Source organism: Labrus bergylta, chromosome 3, assembly GCF_963930695.1.
Source record: "Labrus bergylta chromosome 3, fLabBer1.1, whole genome shotgun sequence".
Classification (NCBI taxonomy): Eukaryota; Metazoa; Chordata; class Actinopteri; order Labriformes; family Labridae; genus Labrus; species Labrus bergylta.
Window position 1 is genome coordinate 8284199 of NC_089197.1, and position 25696 is coordinate 8309894.

The following is a 25696-nucleotide window of genomic DNA, read 5'->3' on the forward strand; positions in this document are numbered from 1 at the left end:
TTGCAACATCCAAATGACTTAATAAAGCCGATCTCTTCTTGTTTCACTCTGGGGATGTTTAACAAATCTTAAAACCCAACGACCTCCACTCCTATAAAAGAAGAGCAAACGAGGCCAAAGTCTGAAAAAGTCAACTTTATTTTCTATCAAAGAATGAACCAAAAGAACATTTTACATCATATTTTTTTGTTGTTTTAAAAAAAAACTTCTTTAAATACAAAATTCACAGTTTAAGTGCTGATAAAAGAGAAACAAGTCATAAATAGTTTGATTCCAAAAAAACAAAACGTGGGCTGAAAATAAAAATAAATGTCTGAGGATCTGCTGAGAGACGGACGGTTTCCCACAGAGAACAACACACTCAAAGAACGTAGAAGTGCAAATATATACTGTATATACAGTATATATATATAGTTATCAAAAATATTCCCTCTCTCACACTTCCATCCGCACCGCAATACAAGACCTGTTTGGAATAAGGACGGTGTTTTAAAATGTTCACATATTTAATGATGAAAAAACACAAAGATGACGTTATAAGAGCCTCGATGTGGAGATACACTCAGTGTCTGAATCGATAAACTCGTCTGTGTTTCTGTGGTTTGAACTCATCAAATCAAAATTAAATTATTTGTGGAGAAAGAAAATTCATACACCTCCAGCTGGGAGAATAAGAGATGTTTCTGAGAAGAAAACGTTGTTTGTTCCACATTTTAATTAAAGCACACTTATTTAGTTTTATTTTCTGATAAATATGCGGAAGTATCTGATCTATCATGAAAATCAGTCCAAATCTGACCATGTTAAAATGCTGTTATAGAGCAATGAAATTAAGTTTTAAAACCTAGATCCATTGAAGTGTTTGTGCTTTTATTTTGACTGAAGGTGAATATCGTAATGTTGTAAATATCGCAGCAGTCTGAAAAGGGCTTTAGTCTAGAGGATTCAGTGTCAGTTTTTCTGCTGCTTGCATGCAGAAGTATCGGTGAAAAGGTGCACAGACTCAGAGATTACAGGTGGAGATATGTTCTTCCATTTCAACGTGGATAACTTTCAAACAGAGAGTTATCAATATGTGGGCTGATGATCGGAGGTGTCACTACAGCAGCTTGTCTTATTGAGTGGGTATGTTTAAAAGCTCCTGATGTACCACATGAGTGGAGTCAGAGTTTTGTTGCTTTAGAGAAAAAAATCAACTATCCTCTTGTTGTTTATTACCTAAGAATTTAAAGGAGCAGCATGTAACTCTGACACCTAGTGTTTCAAATGGGTACTGCAGTCCAAATTCTAAACATTATAGAGAGCTGTCTCCTCCCGCCCCCTCCTCTCTAGAGTCGATGCTCACGCAGGTTGCCATGTGGTGGACACTGTAGCTTCAGTGTTTATCCAGCTCTGCATCGGTCTGTAAACCTTTCTGCGTTCTAACCTCTCTCCATTTTTCAAAATCATCTCCAATATTGATCCTAGTTTGAGCACGTTTCTGCTCGTGGAGCTTATTAGAGACATGCAGAGGCTTTTTAGGTCGGGTACAATCACTTCTATCTAAACCAGTTCTCTTGCCCGCTTCTATCGCTGCAACACCTGTTGGTTTGACCTGATAACTGCTCTCATATCTGGCAAACCGAGGGGCGTCCAAAACAGCCATGTGGGGTCGCCTTAAAAGCGCATAACTTCTCTGGTCCAAACAAATCCAGAGCATTCAGGACCAGAATCTAAAGTTAGAAGGAGGACATACTGATGACAAAAAGACCCAGTTTGATTTATCTGCAGCCCCTGGAATTGGCCTGCGTCCACATTTTTGGCAGTTTTTCATTCAATTTAAGTTCAACCTGTTTAAAATAAGCTGCTGTAGTGCTCGATTCAGACTTGTATGTCCCCCCCCTTTTCCATCTTGTGTGTTGCTGTGATGAAGGCACATGAAGTCAGAGCGACTCTCGGTGTGTGTGTACAGTACAGCTCATCTCGCTGCTCCAACTGCAGCTGCACAGCTACCGCTACCTCTACCATTACCCCCACCCCACCCAACGACCCTGCAGGTGTGTCCTTGGTCTCCATTCCTGTCCTCTCCGGGGGCGTTTTGAGGCCAGGCCAGAAACAATCAGAAACCATTTTGGTGCATCACTATGATCCCTTCAACAGTTTGAAATACAAAAAAAAAGAAAAGGAAACAGCTCTATGAGTGCGATACAGAAGTGGTCCTCTATGGCTGCAGGAGGTTTCTACAGTCTCACAGTTATTTTAACTTCCCCTCATTGTTGTTGTTGTTGTTGTGGAGGCTGAGGTTCAGGTTGTAGCCCGACTGCTTCCTCAGAGCACGCGGCATCACCTTCTTCTTCACAAACAGGTTCTGGAGGAAGCGGTTGCTGATGCTGAAGGGGCAGTAGCTGTAGATGAAGTACATGAGGCCAATGCCGGGCCCCGCGTAGTAACTCGCCTGCGGCTGCGGCGACAGCAGCGCCTGGACGATGGTGTCGACGACGGGGCTGAGGTCGGGGTTGGACTGGCTGGCGTGGCTCTGGAACAGCTCCTTGGTCTCAGTCACGTAGTCCTCGCCGTACTCCTCCAGCAGCGCCGGAGACATTCCCTGCAGGAGCTGTTTGTGCTGCTGCTCCCAGTAGGCGTGGTTACTGGACTGACCTGCAGGGACAGCGGAGCTCAGTGTTACCATAGCAACACAAAGAGAAAATACAACATAACGCAGAAGTTAGGTTGGATCTATTTATCTCATTCATTAGATAGTTAAGGCAAAAAATTCAGTGAACAACCCTGATTAGGAAAGTTGAGAATTTAAGTCAAGAAGGGGACCGTGTTGAGGTGAAAAACATTCAAACAAACATTCAAAAAAACTCAAAATCAGGAGGTTGCACCAAATGACGAGCACAAACGTTTTTTAGGCTTTTGGAAAGCACAGCTGGTCATTTGGTTGGTCGGGATTTAAAAGCAGAAACTTTGTCGGCATATTGAACACTAACTGAACGAAACCTGAAGATTCTACAATTCTACAATTCACCTAGCAGACGTACATCAGAGAGTAAGCACAACACAAGCAAGGATCTAGAAAAAAGGGAACAATGTCAGTAAGAGCAAACGATCAGCTTTGAGTCTGATTGGACACACAGCTGCTGACGGGAAGTGACCAGAGGCAAAGCACAACATTGAGGGCAGTTCTTGAGAGCTCTAATCAGTATAGAAACCATCTTATAAGTCGTCGTTATCAAACAAAAACCATCGTCATTACCGTCATCATCATCATCAATAATATCGAGACTATTATCATTAGGTTATTATGTATTCATGAAAGAGCTGGGTCTTTAGCTTTTTCTTAAAGGTGCAGAGGGACTCTGCAGATCGAATGGAGTTTGGAAGTTCATTCAACAGAGGAGAAGAGTCTAGTCAGCGTCTTAGGACCCTGTTGTGGATCAGACGCCTCTCATTGGCAGAGCGTAATGTAGACCTGGATGAGAGAGAATGATCCAGAATGACAGTTTCTGGTCCTTTACTCGGACCATGGTGCAGCCAACAGACCAAACCAAGCTGACCTAAGAGATCTCTTTGGACATTAAGGGTTTAAAGTTGTACTGTAGTGTCAGCCGAGCAAAACCGCAATAGTAGTTCATTAGATTTTGATACGGAGGCTGAAAAAAATCAGTAACCAGTGCAGTGGGCCGGCAGTAGCTCAGTCTGTTGGGACAGTTGGGAAAAATAAATTTCTCTTTTCTTTGATTTATTCCTGACTTGCTCCAAACATGATAGTAACATTTTTCATCATGTTTTGGCAAAAGGTGAGCTTGTTATCGAAGGTGACGCAGGTTCTTGGCAGGTTGTGAATGTTTGGAATGAGAGGGCCAAGCGGTGGCTGGACTTGATTGCGTCCAGGTGGTTTCATGAGAACACAGTGAACCGTGATGAAGGTGCAGTTTAGGACTCTGACTCTAAACATGTGTTGAGCTTTAGTTTGGTGATCGTATTTCTTCAGCTCATTTAATCTGCAGCGAGTAGAGGAAGGAGGACGTCAGATGTACAGTCCAGATAAAGACACATGGCGGGGCCGTGAGATCCAATGTGTCAGGCTCTCCCAGCCTTGGGGTCCAGAGCCCATATGGGGTTAAATGGAATTCAAATGGAGTCCCCTCAAATGTTGAATTATTGTAGCAGTCTTTCTGAATTAAGCTACACGATGTTATGCAGTCTGCAACCTGGACCTTCCAGCTTTTACAATCGGCAGGTAGAGAGAGACAGCAGTTTATTCTGCAGTTTAACTTCAAGACATGTATGCAAAGAGTTTTCCTCTAAGACCCCAGCAGCCTGAGTTGGAGCAGATACACAAACCGCATGTTGTAACACAATGAGTTACAACTTAACGCTGTGCTGCGTGACTCAGCACAACCGATTGCAAACAGTGTTACGTGTAAAAGTGGAGAGTGGACGCAGCAAGCAGGATGTCAACACAAATTCTGAATAAAGTTCATCGACTCGGTCGGCCGACGGCCAAAAGGAGCAGCTCCGAAACCCCCCCAAGAGTAACGGCAGGATTACGAGTTTGAACACAAACCTGTTCCTTCAGGATTAAAGTGAGAACAGGAGGATAAAGTGTGCCGAGCTGCGTCCAATGACTCACCAGATCATTATCTAAATACTACTTCGCCCACTGGCCTTCACAGCTGCGCTATATTTTCTACTGGTAAAGTCCCCTGAACACAACAACCAACAGTGCACAGGGATTTTATTTTTTCAACCACAGAGAATTAGAGCTCAAAGAAAACAAGTAAGAAGAAGAAACTGTTGGCCAACAGTCTGGCTCTCAAATCACATCCCTCCATTCTGCAGGAGTTTCAAAATGTGATGTCAGTTATTTATTCTTTGTACTGTCTTAGTGTGTGGAAAAACAGACGATCCGTCCCACATGTGGTCCTCATTAAAACAGTGTTGTCTTCATAGGGAGACCTGTCATCATGTTCAGCCTGCCATGGGGCCAAACCATCAGGACGAGGAGTTTGGTTCAGTCCTGATCGATCAGTTTCTCTGTTACTCCCTCCAACATCTCCTGTTACCTTTTATATCACATCTGGAAATGAAATCCAATGTGTGGACTCCTTCATATGTTTGTTTTGTTATAATAAAGTTTAAATTATTTCTGTTCCCACTTCCCCTCGCTCTCTGTTCACCTCCTCTCCCTCTCTCACTGACAGGAAGCCCCTACGCTTTTAAGGGCATGCCCAACAGTTTAGACCCTATTTACTTTTTTTTACATATTTAGGGTCATAAATGCCTATTGGGGAGTCATGATCTACATCCATCATTAACCACTAGGCTACCTCGTGCCCCTTTTGTCCCTCTTAGTCATTTAGACACAAGATATGTACAATTGTGGACCAGTTTACCCAAGCTAAACTCCTTACGCTGAGCCACAAACAAAAAGATTAATTATAGATTATTTTGGTCAAAGTTGTAACTCTTAATCAGTCTGAGCTGCCTGCTTCTTTTCACTGTGTTTCACATTTTTGTACGCATGAGTAACTTGAACCTTAAATCCCTTTTTCTATGTTTTCTGTCTGTTAATGTTTACTTTGCAACATGCAACAGGAAGCTCTTTTTTTCCCCCCAGCATTTATACAAAATATATTTCAATGCAGAGCTTTAAAAAAAAGTGCATAAAAACAGGAGGACTGAACAAACTTGGAGCTGCTGGGTGGAGGTGTGGAGGTGTGCTCTTACCGGTCTTGTATGCGGAGGGCAGGATGGTGGACACTTGGACCCCCCACGGCTCGAGCTCGTGTCGCAGAGTGTTGGTGAGGAGGTTAAGAGCTGCTTTAGAGGCTCCGTATGCAGCCAGGCAGGGGAACGGCTGGTCACCTGAAAACACAAGAACGATCAAAAAAAAATAGTTTTCCTGGAGTGCTTTTTACTGTTTCTTTGATGTTATTCTTTTGTGTTTTACATGTTTGATGATGCATTGTTTTTCGTCCTGTCAGTTTTGTGTTTGTTGGTTCTCTGCTGACCGCTGCCTTTATGCATCTGCTTCATTCACAGTGTAAGCAGAATCATGCAGACTGTTCCCCGAGTCACCGAGGATACCTCATCTCATCGTCAGACAGCCGATCTACAAAAGCAAACTTTGCAGGGTTTTGATCCACTCGCAGCCGGGAAATGCTCAAAGAACGCTCGAGGACGAGAAAAAAAAGGAGGAAGAGGCGGAGGATAATCATGCGTGTAATTATAGGTTGCGGGTTCAGATCACAGGCTGTTTTAATCTGTGGTTTCCCCTCCGGCTCTGAGATAAAGGAGTCTTTGTGAGGAGGACATGTTGCTGTGAACAGCGAGGCGTTCCAGGAACACGCTCTCACCTGCACGGTCACATTACCAGAAACAAACATCGCACACCAGGGATTTATTAAGTGACTAAACGGCAGCAAACGTTATCAGTTAATCACTCGGCATAACTTACTTTCTTAAGTGTTTTTTTGTGAGATTGTTAAGCAACAGATCCATCTCCCCGCAGAAATAAATGCACATATATCTAAAATACTCTGCAAGGTGGAGATAAAGACGATAGATCTCCCATCACACCTTTTCTTTAAATAACTCTAAAAATAGACCTTAAAAATCCAAAATCAGTATCCCTTGTTTTCTCATCTTTTCACATATTAAGTGCATCTTTGATGTGCTATTTTTTTTTTTTTTTTTTTAGCTAAATGTGTAACAATTTCATTTAGACCACAGGGGACAGTTTGGTGGAAAAGGGGGATAATATAATAAGCTGCAGGCGAAACGTTGTTCACACATTTATTTATTTACAGTTATTTTCAGTGTGCTACGGACTGTAGCTGACAGATCAAGTTGGCATCACTTAAAAGTGCACAAACATTGTTTCCTTTTGCATAACAGGAAAGTTTTACAGCTTTTCTAACATCTTTTCAGATCAGTAAATCAGCACTCAGGATGAGGGGAAACGATAAAATCACTTTTCTTTTGATCTGTCTCTGCACGCAGGCACCACTTACAGGATCTGCAATCTGCAGGATATATCAGTCTTTATCTGAGGTGTAATAATAGAAATCCTTTCATCGTAAGGTCCTGTGACTGATTAGATATCCCCATTGGTTACATGACGGATCCTTTATGATCCCTTTATGAGGCTGGATTATTCGATCACTGATACGTTTTTCAGCGGATGAACTCTGACCGCTTTTATGTAAAAAAAATACAATCGGGCCCGTGCACACACAACATTTGCGAAATCTAAGAACCTGCAGACGCATAAATATGTCTGCGGAGGAGGTGAACGCCGGTGATTGATTTGGTTGTGCTCAGTTGGATAAACAGTCGGAGGAGACGAGCAGCAGCTCTGTTTGTTTGGTTTGGCCGTTTGAAGGCAGCAGTCAGTTCATCTGTGGTTCACTTCTCCTGGAACATTCAATTACCATTTATTACAGCACCTCTGTGTGTGTGTGTGTGTGTGTGTGTGTGTGTGTGTGTGTGTGTGTGTGTGTGTGTGTGTGTGTGTGTGTGTGTGTGTGTGTGTGTGTGTGTGTTGGGCACACACCGGCAGGGCTGGAGATGGTGACGATGCGACCTCTGGCGTGTCTCAGCAGCGGCAGGAAGCTCTTGGTGACGCTCAGGGTGCCGAAGAAGTTGACCTCCATGCAGCCGCGGAAGTTGGACATCAGGGACAGCTCGGCGTCTCCGATGTTTACACACACGCCGGCGTTGTTCACCAGACCCCACAGACCTGCCACACAAATACACACACACACACACACACACAAAACGATGATTAGAGGTGTGTTTGCACTGCAGATAACAAAGCTGTTTGCAGTCGGAAAAGACGTGTGGAAGCAAGTCGGAGCACACAATGTGCATTTTTTAATCTGGAATACTTCAGACGCTCTTCACAAACAAACAAACATTCATCTTTATTGAATCTTTTATGTAATAAGTAAGATGATTTGGTGTCTAAAAGGGTTGCAAAGCTGAATTAGAATATTGCAAAAACTTAGTTCAGACTTTTTATCTTCTTCAGCGTATGAAACGACCCTGCCTTCGTTCGGGACAGGCGAACAGCATCTCAAACACAGCTCGTGCACAGTCAAGATCCACACCAGAAATAATATTTGACTGTGCCTAATATGAGGACACGAGTCAACAAATTACATCTTCAAATCACTAATTTGATCTTGCTTTTGTTGGACAGCCAAGCCAGTTGGAGAGACCCCTCTTAATATAATCACTTGAAGGGCTGTGCAAACAAACCAGAATGTCTTTAGCTGTTTAAAGCTAATGATCCAGTGTTTACATTTCACAGTGCAGATGGAAAATGTTTTTGTTATACATCCATCCATTATCTTAACCGCATTTCCAGTTCTGGGTCACTGGAGGCTGGAGCCGATCCCAGCTGTCATTGGGCGAGAGATGTGGTTACATCTGGACTGTTCACCAGTTCACAGGGCTGACATATAGAGACAGACAACCAGCCACATTCACATTCACACCTGCGGGCAATTTAGAGTCAGCAGTTAACCTAACGAGCACGTGTTTGGACTGTGGGAGGAAGCCGGAGTGACCCGGGGATTTCATAATTTCACTGAGGTTTATGTTTCTTCAGTCTTAATCATGCAGGAGACTGAGAGAGGTAGCCTTCTTGTATCGCTAGCTCATCTTTTATTTTCTGGCACAACTTCACAAACTACCAAGGTGCATGGAGAGGGAAAGGCTTGAAGAGGTCAAAAAGCTCCAGCAACACTCAACACTTTTAGTATGAAGATCAACTTTATTAACTTATAAGATCGACGTCTTTCAGCCGACCCTGATGAACGCCACATGCCGAGTCATGTCATGTCTGTCATGAGTGAAAACGTGTATAATAAATAAAACATGTTCTGAACCCTTAAATGTTTGAGTGCCGTTTTTCAGGCAACACCTGTTTAACTGAAACGCCGGTTAGTTTGCCAATTGTTATCTCTGGAGCTTGGAACAAAATGTCAGGATGATTTATCTCTTCAACGTGATTTGAACTGTACGTCTGTCTTTAAGTTTCTCCGCTTATTCATGAAAACAATGGCGCCCTTTAAGTCTGTTTTTGGACGGGGATTATTATAAAGCACGACACTGTGAACAAATCAAGTCGAATCAAGTTATGGAAAGTGATTTCTGAAAGCTGGAGGATGAAGTTCAAACTGTGAACATGTGATACAGATCATGTTTCTGTTTATGTAAGTGGTGCTCTCTCTCTCTCTCTCTGTGCCCTGCAGTCCCCTCTGTACAGATAAGACTGTAATCACAGTCAAAATGTTCGCCTGTACTACACCATGAGGTCAACCTCCTTCTCTCTCTCTCTCTCTCTGCAAGTGTAAACAAGCCTCGCTCGCCCTCATCCAAGCGCGGCTGACCCAGAATCCCACGCTTTGTTTAACGAGCGGCTGAAGCAGCTTTGTTTAGGCTGAACTGTTCCCGAGCCGATGAATGATAACCAGGAAAAGAACATCCAAGCTGGCAGACAGTCAAAAACACTGAACGACCCGCCCAGGTGACTTCCTGTGTGCACCAGAGTGAACTCTGGTCATTCACAGCGAGGCAGCAGATCAACAGGTGACTGACAGAGTGTATTTCATTTAGAGAAAAGGATAATTCATAGAGGAAATGGCTGCCTGGTTTATTTCTTCTGTAGGTCTTTAGGATGGTTAGGTTTTCAAGAATCAGGATTTTAAAGGTTAAAGGAAGTTATATTGTCTTAAAGGAAATTAAAGTCTGAGAAAAACAATCAACTCTTTTCATAAAATCATAAACAATAAAAAACTATTCTTCAATAAACTCATTTTGTTATGGGTAAGGATCTAAATGAGAGGAGCACACCGAGCCAAGAAGCATGCAACCTCCAGAGTTTTAAAAGAAGCCCAAGCAGAAGTGCAAAATCCTGCAGTTCCTCAAGTGTCCACTAGAGGCCGGCTGCAGAAGCACAGGAAGTCACATACACACCCATTCTAAAAAGCCTGTTTTTACAGCAGACATTAACATGTTTACAGCCTGGTTCAAAAAACCAAATAGGTCTGATTAGCTCATGTCTCGAAAATAAATGATATGCGAGTGAACACTGAATGCATGATACATTTATCTTTTCTGTATCTACGTGTATTAATGAGGAACTTCTTGATAAATGAAATGAAATGGGGTTTTTTTAAAGAGGAAAATTGCAAATATTATTTTTCTCTCCATATAAATCTGTGCATTCAAAAAGTTTGGCTCGCGTTAGTTTGACTGTTGCAGAGAAAAACACCGGCAAACCTGCCGTCATTTTAGTTTCACTTAGTTTCATTTAAGACACACACACACACACACACACACACACACACACACACACACACACACACACACACACACACACACACACACACACACACACATACACACACACACACACATATACACACACAAATAAATAAACACATCCAAGTACAGTTCCAGATTAAGTGCATGGGAGTGAGTTTAGTGACCTTTCCCTCTTGTTCTTTTATTACATGCACCGCCCACTCAATCTCTTTCACACACACACACACACACACACACACACACACACACACACACACACACACACACACACTGTCCTTAGATGACTCTGAGATAAAGCCTGTGGCCAGTACTGTCTAACTACAAAGCCGGTGGGAGCTGCAGGTCCCAGCCAATCAGAGACCACAGAGACTCTGTGTGTACTCTGATATGTGTGTGTGTGTGTGTGTGTGTGTGTGTGTGTGTGTGTGTGTGTGTGTGTGTGTGTGTGTGTGTGTGTGTGTGTGTGTGAAACGTGAGACCACCAACATCACCAACATGATTTGCTGATCAGGCTACGGCCCTTCAACCAATGATGCAACAGTGGAGTTACAGACTCGATGGAACATTGTAATGTTGAGAAAAAAGATTGTTTAACTTCAAATTACCTCGATGGCAATGCTAATTCTGTTAGCCGGTTAATAGCTATTTCCATTATGTGCTAGCATCAAGCTAATATCTGTGATTATTTGCGCCTCCACCTGGAAAATAATGCACCAGCCCCCATATGTTGGGAGAATTATAATATTCAAACCAGCTGAATCTGTCCTCATGTCTGTGGTCTCCCAAGTTTTTTATTTTAGCAATTTTTTAAAAATCGGTTAAGATTTGAAAATTGTTTATTGTGAAGCCAACATAAGGTATCGCTCAAACACTCCTCATACTGCCCAGATACATCTCAGGGAAAACATGCATGCTCATGAGACACAGTATCAAACAAAAACATTTGTTTGTCTCTACCTTTGAGGCCCAGTTTGGCTTTGGTGTCGAGCAGCGCCTGTTGGACCTGCTGCGGCTGGGTGATGTCCACCTGGAGGAGGGTGAGGTGTGGGGAGCAGGTCCTCTGCAGCTCTCTGGCTCCGTCTCCTGACAGGTCCAACACCGTCGCAAACACCTCGAAGCCCAGAGCGTCCAGACGCTTTGCAGTCGCGTTCCCGAAACCAGAATCACAACCTGCAGGGGACACGGGGAGACTTTTTAATCTTCAATTTTCTACAACAAGAAAACTCAATAGCGTACCAATCATCACTCGATTTAAGAAGACTAAACTCTCTGATGTTGATGTGACCTCCTGCAGAAACTGTGAGGCTCACACTGTTTGTGACGGCAGCATCGACTCTTCTTACAGGAAGAAATGAGGGGATTTTGAAGTTTAAAAAAAAATCATTAGATGTAGCTCCAGAATAAATAAAACACGGGAGGGGGCAGGAAATATGTTCCTCACAGATGTGTATCCAACACACAGTGTTCCTGGTTAACACACAGGCACTTAGCATACCTACTGTGAACATTAAGGAAGAGCAAACACGATGGGAGCCAACAACAAAAAGTGATGACTTTTCTCTCCAAACAGCAAACTACTGTAAAAGACAGAAATAACCGACGAGTGTTAAGAGACTTTATGGGCAGGCGTTATAACTAAAAATCTTTATTTTCATCTCTCCCCTGGTCAGGTGCGTAGGAGACCAATCAAAAAAATAAAGGTCACATATTCTCCTCCTTTTCAACCAGCGTAAATAAGTCTCAGAGCTCCTCAAAACATGTGTGTGAAGTTTCTTGTTCTAAATCCACTCTGATCCTGTATTTGATCATGCCTATAAACTCCTCTATTTCAGCCCTGCTCAGAACAGGCGGTTTCTGTGTCTGTACCTTTAAATGTAAATGAGCTGTGTCTGACCACGCCCCCTCTCTGGAAGGACTTGGGTGTACTCGGGCTTTCTCGCTCCATGTCCTATTGTTTACGGTGAGAAGGCAGAACAAACACCTAGCTGTGGGAGTGTCACCCACCCGGGGGAGGGGTTACTGCCCTTTGTGATGTCATGAAAAAATGTCTGTTTTCAGAGGAACTACATGAGACTGTGCTGTTTTCAAAACGCTCTTGCCGTGTTAATGAACAGGTGTAGCGTTTTCAGCTGAAATCATTGTTGTGTAAACATGGACATAGTCTATAACCGCAGCAGGATATTGTGTAATATTGAAGTGTCTGTTTATCTGTTTTCATAGCGTCGCAGCAGAAGGATATCGTCTGGGTTTACTCAGTTACTAGAGTAGATTATTGTCTGCTTGAACAGTGTCATGGCTTGCTTTTGGAGTGTCACAGCAGCAGGGTATAGACTGAATTTATGGTGTGACAACAGCTTAATATGCTGCAGCGGTCCTGATCTGGTGCACTTTGTGACAAACAAACAGAAGAAAGGGATCCATAAACTCTCTCTAAGGATTAGATCCCATCGGAGCGAGTAACGAGTGGCTTCCTGCAGTGCTGGCAGTGAAGGAGAAATAAGATCTAAACAGTGTGTTTAAATTAAATCCGATGTTGAAACCATGACAATCGACTTCCACCTGCACCGCGTCCAACAGTGCAGACATGGCGGTGACATCATCATGAACTTCCTGCTGCAGACCTGACTATCGTCGGATAGCAGACGTGCTCGACAGCTGCAAGTTTGGACAGAGAGCTTCAACGAGCCGATGCTTCTCAGCACAAAGTGGAAAACCATAACTATGTGTGTTGTGATCCAAAATGTGAATTACTCTGCCAGTTCATGCCCGCAGCGGAATAAAGAAATACAGTTCAAAAGGTTTAGTCACCGAAAAGCAACTTTGAAGTCGGCGTTCTTCAGTTAAGTTTTTAATTGATGAGTCACAAAGTAGATTTTTATGGCCCTCTTTATTTCAATTCTTATTTATTAATTTTCTGAAAAAGGACACATTGTGCACATCAATCAACATGCCAGCACATGTCATGTCAACACAACATGTCGGAATTAGCACAATAGCTAAATCTGGACTGAACAAATTCTTACTTCACAAAAGGGTCCTAAGACTCTTTACTCCTCTGTCGCTCCCCGGTGGTGTAACGAACTTCCAAACTACATTCGATCGGCAGAGTCCCTCTGCACCTTTAAGACAAAGCTAAGCTCTTTATGAATACCTACGACCTTAGTGATATTATTGATGGCGATTTAAGGACGTTTTTGATGCTGATTAGAACTCTTAAGAACAGCTGTCGATGTTGTGCTTTGCCTCTAGTCACTTCCTGTCCACACCTGTGTGTCTGACCGGACTTTCTCTTCCTGACGTTGTCTCCTCCTCTCTAGATCCTCGCTTGTGTTACAGGTCACGCACCCATAACGGCATTTCACATTATAGAAATATTAAAATAATGGAAAAGACGTTTTCTAACTAGTAGCACAAAGTCCTTTCCAAAGACCAACATGAAAACAAACAGAAATAGATATCTGAGAAAGCCGCGGGTGGGGATGATGAGGAAGGTAGAAAAAACATCTTAGAATCTAAACAGCAATATTCAAACTGGGATCTAAAAAGTTCAAACTATTAGGAGGACTTCAGCAGACGGCTGCAGGAATAGAGATGTATTTAAGAAACAAATGAGACTAGGTTTCAGGGGAAAAGGTGTTTAAAAACAAAGGTAAGAGCAGGCAACATTTCAAGGGCAGCTTTATTGGATTTAATTCATCAGAAATGGATGAAAATGTAGTTGAAGTTTCTTATTAGTCAGTGCAGACGGTTACATGCCGGGTTAGGGTCTCAGTTCCTGGTTCTTCCTTTTTACATGGTGGCACGGTTCACAACAAAACTTGAATCATTCTCAGAGAAGTGGAGTCTGACTTCTGCTGGATAATTAAAGAGAAGAAGTCCTCGTCTCAACGCGTGCACATTTGTTTCCAAAAATGAAGTCCCCCCACCCCCCCCCGACGGGATCTGTCACGTACCCCTCCACTCCCCAGTTTCCCAGAAGTCCCAGCACCTACAACCTGATCTGCTGCAGAACTCGCTGCTCTGTTTGTTCTTTTGTGCGGCGGGTGTCTGAAAGAGCTCTGCTGGCGAGGCGTTGGCACGCTGCTTGACTCCGTGTCCTTGGAGGAGTTCCAGAGTCACGTCCCCGAGGAGAGGAATAGAGTGAATGCTGGCTCCGGAGATAAATACCAGCACTCTACTCCACGTAACCGAAACACAGAGTACACCTGATTCACACACACACACACACACACACACACACACAAATATTTGACTTTCCCTGCCAACTCGTCTGATACACCCATGAGCTATGGGTGGTAGTTGCGACAGTTTGACAGATGATAATAATAGTAGTGTGTGTGTGTGTGTGTGTGTGTCTGTGTGTGTGTGTGTGTGTGTGTGTGTGTCTGTGTGTGCACGTGTGTGCGCGTGTGTGTGTGCGTGTACACATGTGTTAAGAATTTAATCGATGTAATCATAAAACAAACAACACTATTTTTACTCCCCACTCTCCTCTTAAAGGGTCTCTCCAGTCTATTTTAACTTTGGAAACTATATGTTATATTTAGGGCTATAAAAGACGTTAAGTGTTGCTGAATTGTTCCAGTAGATTTCTTCAGCTCGTAGCCATGAAACAGGCGGTAATTGCTGCAGTGTAATGTTGTGACAAATGCACCTAAAGCAGGGGTGGGCAACTAGCGGGCCACATGCAGCCCCCATCAACCCTCAGCGTGGCCCTCAAGTCAATTTTTACACATCAATTAATTGGAAACGTGAAGAAAACATGACAAAATCTGCCATGAAAACATGAAATGTAATTGGTCATGCTGATGTGATTAGCTGCTCTCAAATCACATACAATGTTTAGTTGAAATTGCCTAATTATTGTACATTTGGCCTTTTCTGCAATTATTGAGCGTACATCGTTCAGAGGGCAAAATGATGGTACAAATACGATAGTTATCATACATCCGGCAACACTGACAACTTGATCCTGTAGTGTGTGGAGAGCAGAGAGGTGAACCAAACAGCACACCACATACTTATGGCGTTTTCACATTAAGACCACCGCACGCCAAACAAACGACTGAGATCACAGGAGTGCGCCCCAACTCCACCAAGACTCTTGGGATTTTGAGAAATTTGTCTGTGACTTGAAAAGCCAGTAGATGTAAGACCAGCATTAGGCATGATTGTTTCATAGCCCAAGTATGATTTTTGTGTTAAATTTTGTAACCTTATAGTCATTTAGACACTAAATTCTGCAGCTAATTTGGTTTGAATAAAAGAGCTAATTTGGTGGTGAACTGTATGTGACCTCTGTTCTCAGGTTTCTGTTAAGACCGCATACTGTCCTACATTCTTCATCCCCTGCACTGCCGACCTCTCACAGCACAGCGCCATATTTGCTCATAGGGCCGCACATAGGGTGTGGGACGAGGAGATCGTCAAAGAGGGCCGACAGAAGAAGAGTCAGGCCGCTGTCGGGACGGCCGCGTTGTTCCTCTCTTAAAACCCGAGCTCACAGGAGCATCAAAACAAAACAGAAGATTTAACTCCGTGAAGCAGACGGCTCGGGGTTGCAGCTGAACCTCCAGTTCGTGTTATCTCTGCTCACAGGGAGGAGCGGCGTTATGTAAAGGGGGGCCGGGGCTCCGAGGGGCCCCCTCACATGAAGAAATAAACGTGATTCTGTGCAGAGTCGGACGAGCACGGAGCAACATCGGAGGTCAAACACACATCTGTCTCTGGGAGGAGGCCTCCACATCTGCGCACAGCGGCTCCACCCTCACACACAGATTAGAGGCAGGTTATTGGCAGGAGGGATCGTTACTAGCTCAATCAGGTCAGAGACACCAATTTATAATATTGATTTAATTCAAGAAGGCTGATAAATTAATACATTATAACAGAAAATGCCCAAATGTTGATGTGATATGTCATAAAACTAAGTTATTAATTACACATTTTTGTATGAGTTCTCATTTTTTCCGTCTTTACCTGAAAGAAATTTGGTTTCACGGTAAATAAAAAAACCCATCTGACCCTCAGATTCTTTATCCTCAGAGATTTAAAGCACATGTGGGAAATGGTGAACAGTTGTCTGATGAAAAGTTTAAAGTACAGTCAGGAGAATCTCTCTTTGTTCTGCATGGTATTTTCAGTCGTCACTCATTGGTCCGTTTAGATCTGTCTTATTATCCAGCAGAGAGATGCACCTGGAAGTCATCACAGAATGGTGATGGCTGAGAATGAGAACATCATCACGGACATAAAAACATACAGAGGAATGTTACCATGACATTGACTGATGAAGGGTCACCGAGAGGTCACACAGCCACTCTCCTTTCAAATCACAGTGTTTCACCTCACAGGGCTTTGTTTTTGTCTTTACTTATGTTATGCAGGAGACACTTCACCATGTTTCTCTAACACTAATATGTGTCCCTGGTCCGTCTGCAAACCCCCAAATGATGAGAAAAGTCCATCCTCTCCGTCTTTCGCCTGCTGGTGTTGTGGTGATTTCAGACGCTGTCTACCAGTTCATGCAGGCACAATCAGAAGTTGGAGAATCAGCTCGGGGCTCAGCCATAGACTGTAAATATTAATGTTTGAAGCCTGAGTGACGTCACCCGTCTGTTCCTGCAGGGGGCGCTGGAGGTTCATCAGCAGCAGCCGCCATGCTAGAAATGCTGTCTCAGCCTAACTTTCAGTCAACCCTAACAAGAGGCTGAGAGCTGCAGCGGAGGTGGTTTTTAAGCGCCCACCTGTCAATCATGTCAGTTACGCGCCTAAATATGGATAATATGGTATCGTTTTCAAAAAATCACCCCCCGTCCAGTGTGTGCCAGCGATGACAACAACTAATCAGACCTATTTCGTTTTTTGAACCAGGCTGTAAACATGTTTATTTATTCTGTAAAAACGAGTATGTGGTATGTATGTGTGGTATGAATGTATCGTCCGGTGTTCCCGGAGCCAGCCTCTAGTGGACAATCAATGAACTGCAGGATTTTCCACTTCCGCATTGGCTTCATTTTTCAAGACCGGAGGTGTCCGCTTGAGCTCAGCTCTCACTGTGCAAGAGTGCATGACCAACATGTCAGAAAATCAACCTATGATGGTTGAAGCAGCAGCTCAATCAGGAACATTTCTGAAATTTGGCCCGACTTCACAATCAGTCTACAATTCAAGAAACAGGTCAGTTTTAATCAACCATCATCCCTGTCTGATGAATGGCTAGGGCCCCAAACGTCACATGTGGTGATAGACTTGGAGTGGCTTCTGGTGTGTGGACTCGGTCTTCCTTATAGAGCACAAATCTTTAGCCTCAAAGAGCGGCTCATAAAGTCTCAAAATCTTCAAATGTTTGACCTCATCATGCTCCACATCACAGCACTGAGAAGGTTCTTTAAGGGATACTTATGAAAGGTCACAGAGTCATTGAGGAAGTGACTCTGTTCTGATGGTTCTTTTTGGGGTTGTAGGGTCATAAATAGAGTTCCAGGGACTTTGGAAAGGTTTAATCGGTTGTAACAGTCCTCAAGAAGGGGTTCTTCGACGACATGAAGCAGAACTCACTGATGCAACATTTCTGTCTGTGAGGTGCCTCGTTCTGAAATCAGAACACAGATTGCGACCACATGCTCGTGTTCACATGGCGGGCCTGAATGTTGAGCAATGTCTCCTAAAACGTTCCTGCATGGTGTTTGTTCTCTCCGTATGAAAAACAGCAAGGAGGTCATCGTTGCTTCATCGGTCGGAAAACTCTGTCGTAACAAGCCGTCATCCAACTGTGAGCAGAGGTCTTGTGACAGGACGAGGAACAAAGAGTCAAACCTTAAAATAACTGACGACAATCACCTCCTGTAAACACGTTCTGTTATGTAACTCGCTCTGACTGAGGAGAGGCCTGATGGTTCTTATCACAGACAAGCGTCTCACTCTCTCTCTCTTCTTCTGAAATCTTTATCCATTCAGAGAAGTCATCTCCGCTGATCGGCTTGCTTTGTATTAAGATAAACTTTTGATGAACTTGATGGATTAAGTTGAAGAAACAGAAGGAGGAGGAGGAGGAGAGGAAAGAGGCCGACGTTTAGGAAGTAAAGTGGAGAAAAGAAGGTGCAAGGCATGAAGCACAAGAGGAGATTGAAGGCTAAATGAGAAGGTGGAAGTGAAGATTAAAGAAGTGTAAAGAAGGGAGACAAAAAGGAAAACGTTCGACGTGAAAAGAATAAAGGGAAAACTGAGGGAATAAAATACATTTTGCATCAAATGAGATGAAAAAGAAAACAGGCCAGTAAAGATTCAAAAGAAGGACAATTCCACAAAGACAGATTCCCCGAAATTACAGATGAGAATTGAAGAGTAACTTTTAGAGAGAGGAGCAGTTTGTATTTCTGTTCTTGTTTCTGTTGGATCGGTTTGACTGCAGCTGTGTAACTGGAACCTTTGGACCCGGAGTCAAGAGTCTCCTGAGAACACCAGCCACAGATCATCTCAGGAGGGGGAAAACGGCCGACAGATTCCTGATGTGAAGAGCAGCCGTGGAAAGACATGAGCGCTCTATCTTAAACCAGGCCTCCCACTGTAAGCAAGGTTGAAATATGAAATGTGTTTCTCTGAAGATTCATTTTACAGCTTTGTTAGAAGTTAGCAGTCAGCATCATGAAAAGATGAAAAGGAATGCACTCTAACCTTTGTCAATGTGATCTGTCTGTTCCACTCACAGGACAAAACACAGACAGCCGATCGATATACTACATCCCAAAAAAGCAGCAACAAGCGTGAGCCGCCCATTGACAGTAAATAAGAGTGGACAAAGTCTGTGTTATGTCACCCATTGGTTTCTGAAGGCCAAGTAGGGAAGTCCAACCATGACGGTTGCCATATTGGAAATGCTGACTGTCAGATTTTCATAAACTCAATAACAGTTTTTTGTAACCACAGACTGTAAATATTAATGGATGAAGCCTGAGTGACGTCACCGATCTGTTCCTGCAGGCGGCTCATGATGGCTCATCGGCAGCAGCCGCCATGTTGGAAATCCTGTCTCAGCCTAACTTTTAGTCAGCCTAACGACAGGCTGAGAGCTGGAGCTGAGGTGGGTTTTAAGCCTCTTGACAAACCGTTACCCCGCACCGACCTGTCAATCAGGTCATCTACAAGCCTAACTGTGGATAACACGTATCGTTCATTAAATCAAAACGGATGCGTTATAGTACAATTAACCCACGTATAGTGTGTGCCCATGAGGACAATAACTAATCAGACCTATTTTGTTTTTTTACCAGGCTGTAAACATGTTCATTTATGCTTTAAAAACTGCTTTTTTAGCCTGTTGTGTGTATGTGACTTCCAGGTCTCTTGGAGCCAGCCTCTAGTGGACACTGCAAGAACTGCAGGACTTTGCACTTCTGCATTGGCTTCATTTTTCAACACTGGAGGTTACTGTTTGTTTGTAACAGGCTGTAAACATGCTAATTTCTCCTGTCAAAACTGACTTTTTTACAAGGAGTGTGTATGTGACTTCCAGGTCTCTTGGAGCCAGCCTCAAGTGGACACTCAAGGAACTGCAGGATTTTGCACTACCACATTGGCTTAATTTTTCAACTCCAGAGGTGGCTGCTTGTTTGAACATGTGCCAAAGAATCCTCCTGTCAATTGCATCACTTACATATTGATTTGCAAAATCTGTAAGGAAGGAAAATTTTCAGTTTTCCATAAACCATGATTGAAGATTGTAAAACTATTATTTAGTGTAACTCAAATCTATGATGAATAAAAGACCTTTAGAAGCTCTGAAAAGTTTGAGAATGCAGGAAGAGATTCAGAGGTCTGGAACAGATCGATCTTCTCTCCACAGAGCTTTCCCTTCCCTCCCTGATGGAGGGTCTAAAAGGGCTCTGAGAGGTGTCCTCCATACGCCGGCAGGGTGCCAGCCTGTAGCGCTGCCCGGTCAGTGAGCCCTGTGACTTCAACCCTCATCCTTTGAAGAATGTGCCTCTTTGTGGAGCAGTTCATTAGCTTTCTAAGAGGTTTACTGAGTGTTTTTTTTTTTTTTTTCCACCCTCTGCTCTTATTCCCAGAATGACCCCGCACTGACCTTTACAAGCTTTCAGCAGAGCCAATTAAGAACGAGCTGTTGATTAAGATCTCAGCCCTTGACCAGGTTAAAATCTGTTCCTGGATATCCCATTTCTAGTACTCGCAGGGCAGCTTTCAAACTGTAATAAGACCAGAACAGAGCTTATGTTCTAAAAGAGCGGACAAATTAATCCATAAGAACCTTTACGTCATGGCTCCTTGTGTTTGCATACATGTAAAGATTTCCGTCTCTATCTTGTTTAGGTCACATGAAGGGGTGACATACAGCTTAGTCCTCACAACATGTTGATCTGATTTGGAAACAACAACGGTTCAACATGAGACCGACGTTCAAGATCAGAAATCATGAAGAGTCTGGACTGACACCCTGATTTCCTCCTGGTTTATGTGTTCTGTATTTATATCCGACTTCCGATTTATGTGTTAGGAAAGACAGATTAAACAGGCATGCCTGCTGTTGTCACAGTGATTTTTGACGTCTGCTGTCAGTTTGTGCGGGCACAAGCAGGAAAACAAAAGTGCTGAAGTTAGAGGAACGGCTTGTGACTCTGCTCTCACTGTGCAAGTGTGTGCAGTCGTACGACCAAAGTTTCCAACTGCAACCGGCCAGTGCAGAGCAGCTGATTGGGCCGTGACTATTTCAAAATAGTCTGTGTGCATGACGCCGTTTTCTCCCTCTCTCTCTCTCTTTAGTCACGTGCTGCGGCCTGTTTCTGGAGCGTGCCAGTAGCGCCACACTCCACTCTGCTCAGCTTCACGCACTGAGTTCTCTTTTTTCCCAGCGTGATCTTGTAGTTCTCCAGTGATCCGATGTTTACGGCCGCACAGGGCTGCGTTCACGCTCCGGAGAGCGAGCCAGTTGGGCAAAAGACGTGCCGTCGGATGAAGCAAATATATAAATTTCTGATTCCACACGATTGGGCTGACTTCAAAATCAGTCGTACGACTCAAAAATCAGGGTCTAAATTGACCTGAAAACGTCCTTTACACGGTTCAGTTCACTGACTTTTCAACAACATAAGTGTCATGAAACTGTCTTAAAATTTCTCAGATATGAGTGGGATTTCAAATTCAACCTGTTACTTGTGGAAATGGGGAAGACAATGTTCTCCCCGTTGAAAGTTTTATTCTATTAGAGGAGTTTTGCATATTGTTGCTTTATAGTCAGTGCATGAAACCTCCAGTACTACTGGGAGAATTTAAAGTCTCTACTTCCACCGTGTCCACTCTTCTGTATGTTTGGTGTATTTTTCCACCATGGCACCGTGGGTGCTCACAGTAGCCCACAAAGCACCAAAGTTCCTGACCACCTACATCATCAGAGCTCTGATTTACAGAGGTGAGAGTAGCTTCTCTGCATACGTGACTCCACACAGAGAAGGTAGGAGTTAAGATTCAGATGGAGGCCCCCCAAAAAAAGGCTTAAAAAGGCTTGCCCTGCGGAGGTCACTTCTCTGGGTTTGTTGAGTGAGTGAGAACAGTTCAGTAACGTCCATCTGATGTTTGTGTAACCTAGATTTCTTTCCTCCTGATCAAAGCAGACTGACTGCTGGAGACGTGGAGCACACCTTTGTTCAAAGTCTAAAATGTGTGCATGCATACAGTTTAGCATGTGGACACTACTGGAGAAGGTTTAAAGAGGAGGAAAGACTCAAACAAACAAAGCCTAATGTGTGACTTACATGGGGGATGTAGCTGTGAGATGTTAACCAGGATGGATTATTGGTATCATTAAAATGGATGTAAAATGTTATTGTTCGGTTCAACAGGAGCAACAAAGGAGCTAGCTTTAGCAGGTTGGAAAGTTGTAATCTTCTATCAAGTTGCAGGTTATTGTGACTGTGAATGTTTGTGTTATTTGCAGCTTTATAACCACAGGAAGGCAGCCAAACAGACGCAAAGTATTTGCTAAATTAATGACGTTAACAGGTTATATTTAACTGTGCAGAAACACCAAAACTAATCTTGAAGTACGACCACCGTTTTGGAGCTATTTTTTTCGCCAGCATGAATCAAGCACCAGAGGAGGTTTGTGACCCTGTAGAAACCAGCTCTCTCAGAACGCTCCGTTTGGTGTGTGTGTCTCCTCTGTAGCAAGACTAAAAATGACGGACCTGTGCAAATGTTTTGTTCTAGGCTGGGGATGGAGATACCACCCTTTTTTTTTTTTTTTTTTTTTACCAGAATCCCACTGTGACATCACAAGGAGAGCACATTTGAAACAGAGCATTTTTCTCTGTGTTGTAAGACTTATGCAGACCACAAACAAAGGACTGGATGAGTTTATTTCACATTTTGTGGGTCAGTAGACACTCAGGTTACCCAAATATATGTTCACAAACACTGTGAAAGTGGATTATTCATAATATGTCTCCTTTAAGGGTTACTGCATCCATATGACAAGGGCTCTAAATGGGATTATATACTACATAGTTTGTCCACAGAGGGCGCCAAATATCCACAGAAACCGAACATTTAAAAAACATTTCTTGAAAGCAAGCAGCAACTTCTGTTGCGAAAAAAATGAAGCCAAGGAGGAAGTGCAAAAAACAACACTTCCTCAAGCGTCCACTAGATGCTTGCTGCACAAACTGAGGGATCCCCATCAGGTCCCAAATTTAAACTGACAATTTTTACAACAGAAATAAAAGTCTTTACAGCCTGGTGATATTTTAAAGAAAAAGCTCATCTACAAATATTTTGTGTTCGATTTTCACACAACCTTATTGTGTTATTGACAGATTGTTCCCATGAAACTGTTATCTCAAATAGCTTCAATTAAAAACAGATTACAGAGTGTATCATGTGGATTCATTAAGCAGTGGGTAGAACAGCAGCAGAGTGAGCAGAGCGTCGGCTCGCCTCCATGGTGACGCTCTGACCTTCCAGGTTAGCTGAGGACCTGTTAGGGAAAGTTTCCGCTTTAAGTCTCTTGATTACATGGAGCGCAGGGGAACACAAAGGCAAAGCGTGGTGTTATTAAACAGCCGTATTAATCTGCAGATCTGATTACCTCGTTAACTACCACACCGAGAGCCCCAGGCCAGCTGGCAACAAGAAATGTGATTAAGTCTGCAACAGAGGGCTGTTCCAAACACGGAGCGACTGCTGAAGGCTTCACATGTCAAAGCGAGCACACACACACACACACACACACAGACACACACACACACACACTGATCCATAAACTAATCAGCCCTCTTATCAGGCTCACTTCCTCGGCTCTCTGATAGCGGAAATTGGGACAAAAACACTCAACAATAGCCGGTGAACCCACAGACCTGTTGCTTCTGATGTCACACTCATTGACTTTTTATAATGAAGGGGAATCCCCCCCTCCCCCCCCCCCCCCACCCGGACAGTTATTGTTCATGAAGTTTACCCACCCCCCAAACACACACACACACACACACACACACACACACACACACACACACAGAGACTCAGGGGGATCAGATCACCTCGCTGATCTGATCTCAGCAACACAAAGTGGGTTTTTTTTAAGTGTTCTTTACAATGTGACCTCGACTGATCATTTACACTCGCACAAAAGATTATCAAAAACTCCTTTTAACCTCTTACAGCCTGCTCTATTCACACACACACACACACACACACACACGCGCGCACACACACGCACATACACACACACAGAGCTGACTGAACATTAACTGTGATGCCTGCAGCTTCACTTGCACAACCTTTCTGTCTATACTTCTAAGTTCATAAACATTTCCCCAGAAAGTTTTTGGAATCTTTTGGATCTTTGTTGCATTCAATCCAAAGTTATCAAAGTTGAAAGTTGAGGTTAGGACTGAGTAAGAGGTTTGAAGGGTTTGGAGATAGATTTTTAAAATGAGTTTCAGTCTCAGAAGCTTTTTTGATGATTCAGTTTTCAGGAAATTTGCTGATTCGACCGTTTTTTCTCTTCAAAATACGCACTCAATTCTAATTCAGGTGTCACACTTAGTTTAATCCTCTGCAGGAACATGAAATCAGTTTTCAAATGCATGAAATATGGAGCTCAACAGAGGCTGTTTTTCTGAGAAAGAGTGCATGTTTTGCAGCCTGTAACTAATAAAAAGCACCATTTGACTTCCCCTTGAAAGTTGTAAAAGCCAACCCTTTAACTTACAATAAAAGAGCAAAGACATACACCTGACGGAGTGGGAGGAGCCTCCTCTTACCTGTGATGAGTACAGCTTTGCCGTGGGCTGGTAGTGTGGCGGGCGGAGAGCCAGTCCTGGTGGCAAAGTAAATGCAGCAGGCGAGGACGAGCAGCGCCAGCAGCAGCACGGCCGGAAGGCAGAATGCCCACAAACGTTCCACCAGCACGGTGGCCCCCAGCCAGGCCACCAGGGTGGGGGTGGTGCTCAGGTGGGACGCCAAAATCTTCTTCATGGCCCCACAGATGAACACAGTCAGGACCCCGGTGTAGATCCAGAAGGGGAGATTGTAGTCGTCCATCATTAGAGGAGAGTCTAGAGGAGGGTCACCTGGTTTTACCTGTCTGTCTGATTCACCTGTCTGTCAAATATTCTCTCTTACTGTCCTTTTCTTCAGATGAAAACAAAACTTATTCCAAAAGAGGAATAATCTGCTCAAACGTTTGTATCTCTTCTGTCCCCTCAGTCAGTGTGTGTGTCTCTCTGCCTCTCTCGCTCTATGCTGCACACACACACACACACACAGTCTCTCTCTCCCTCTCACACTTTGAGTGTGTCGGTGGAGCCGGTGCAGAGCTCGTCCCCTGCCTCTCTCTCTCCGGCTCGCTCAGTGTATATATAGAGGAGAGCTGCAGGGGGAGGAGGGACTACAGGCTGCAGCCCTGCATCTAATCTGCAGCCCACACACACACACACACACACATGCACACATACACACACAAACACACACAATCAAATGCACACACACACAAACACATGTGCACACACACAAACACATGCACACACGCACCCACACACACACACACACGCACACATGTAAACACACACACACACTCAAACACACGCACCCACACACACACACACACACACACAAAGACACATAGACACACACACAATCACATGCACACAAACTCACACACACACAGACACACACACACACACACACAGACTTTGGTATTGATTATTATTATTATTAATTGATTATTGGATGATTAATTAATTGCAGGATAAATTAATCTAGCTCTGTCACAGAGTCGAGAACTTTGAATCTTCACAACTTTTTTTCTCTCGCATGTTTCGGTTTTTAAAGTCTCAATAAGACGGAGAGGTCAGAAACATCC

At 43.6% G+C, this 25696-nt stretch overlaps 1 protein-coding gene and 1 long non-coding RNA gene across 2 annotated transcripts; both read right to left on the reverse strand.

The window, feature by feature from the left end:
- Nucleotides 1–120: 120 nt before the first annotated feature.
- On the reverse strand, nt 121–25175 carry hsd11b2 (hydroxysteroid (11-beta) dehydrogenase 2). The gene is made up of 5 exons (XM_020654516.3): nt 24597–25175; nt 11281–11493; nt 7544–7729; nt 5716–5853; nt 121–2637 (listed from the first exon to the last, which is right to left on the reverse strand). Exons 1-5 carry the CDS (start codon nt 24877–24879, stop codon nt 2234–2236), a joined length of 1224 nt encoding a protein of 407 aa, XP_020510172.2. The 5' UTR covers nt 24880–25175; the 3' UTR covers nt 121–2233.
- LOC136178573 (uncharacterized) lies at nt 22680–23738 on the reverse strand. The gene is made up of 2 exons (XR_010665949.1): nt 23423–23738; nt 22680–23311 (listed from the first exon to the last, which is right to left on the reverse strand). It is a non-coding gene; the product is annotated as an uncharacterized lncRNA (long non-coding RNA).
- Nucleotides 25176–25696: the final 521 nt, after the last annotated feature.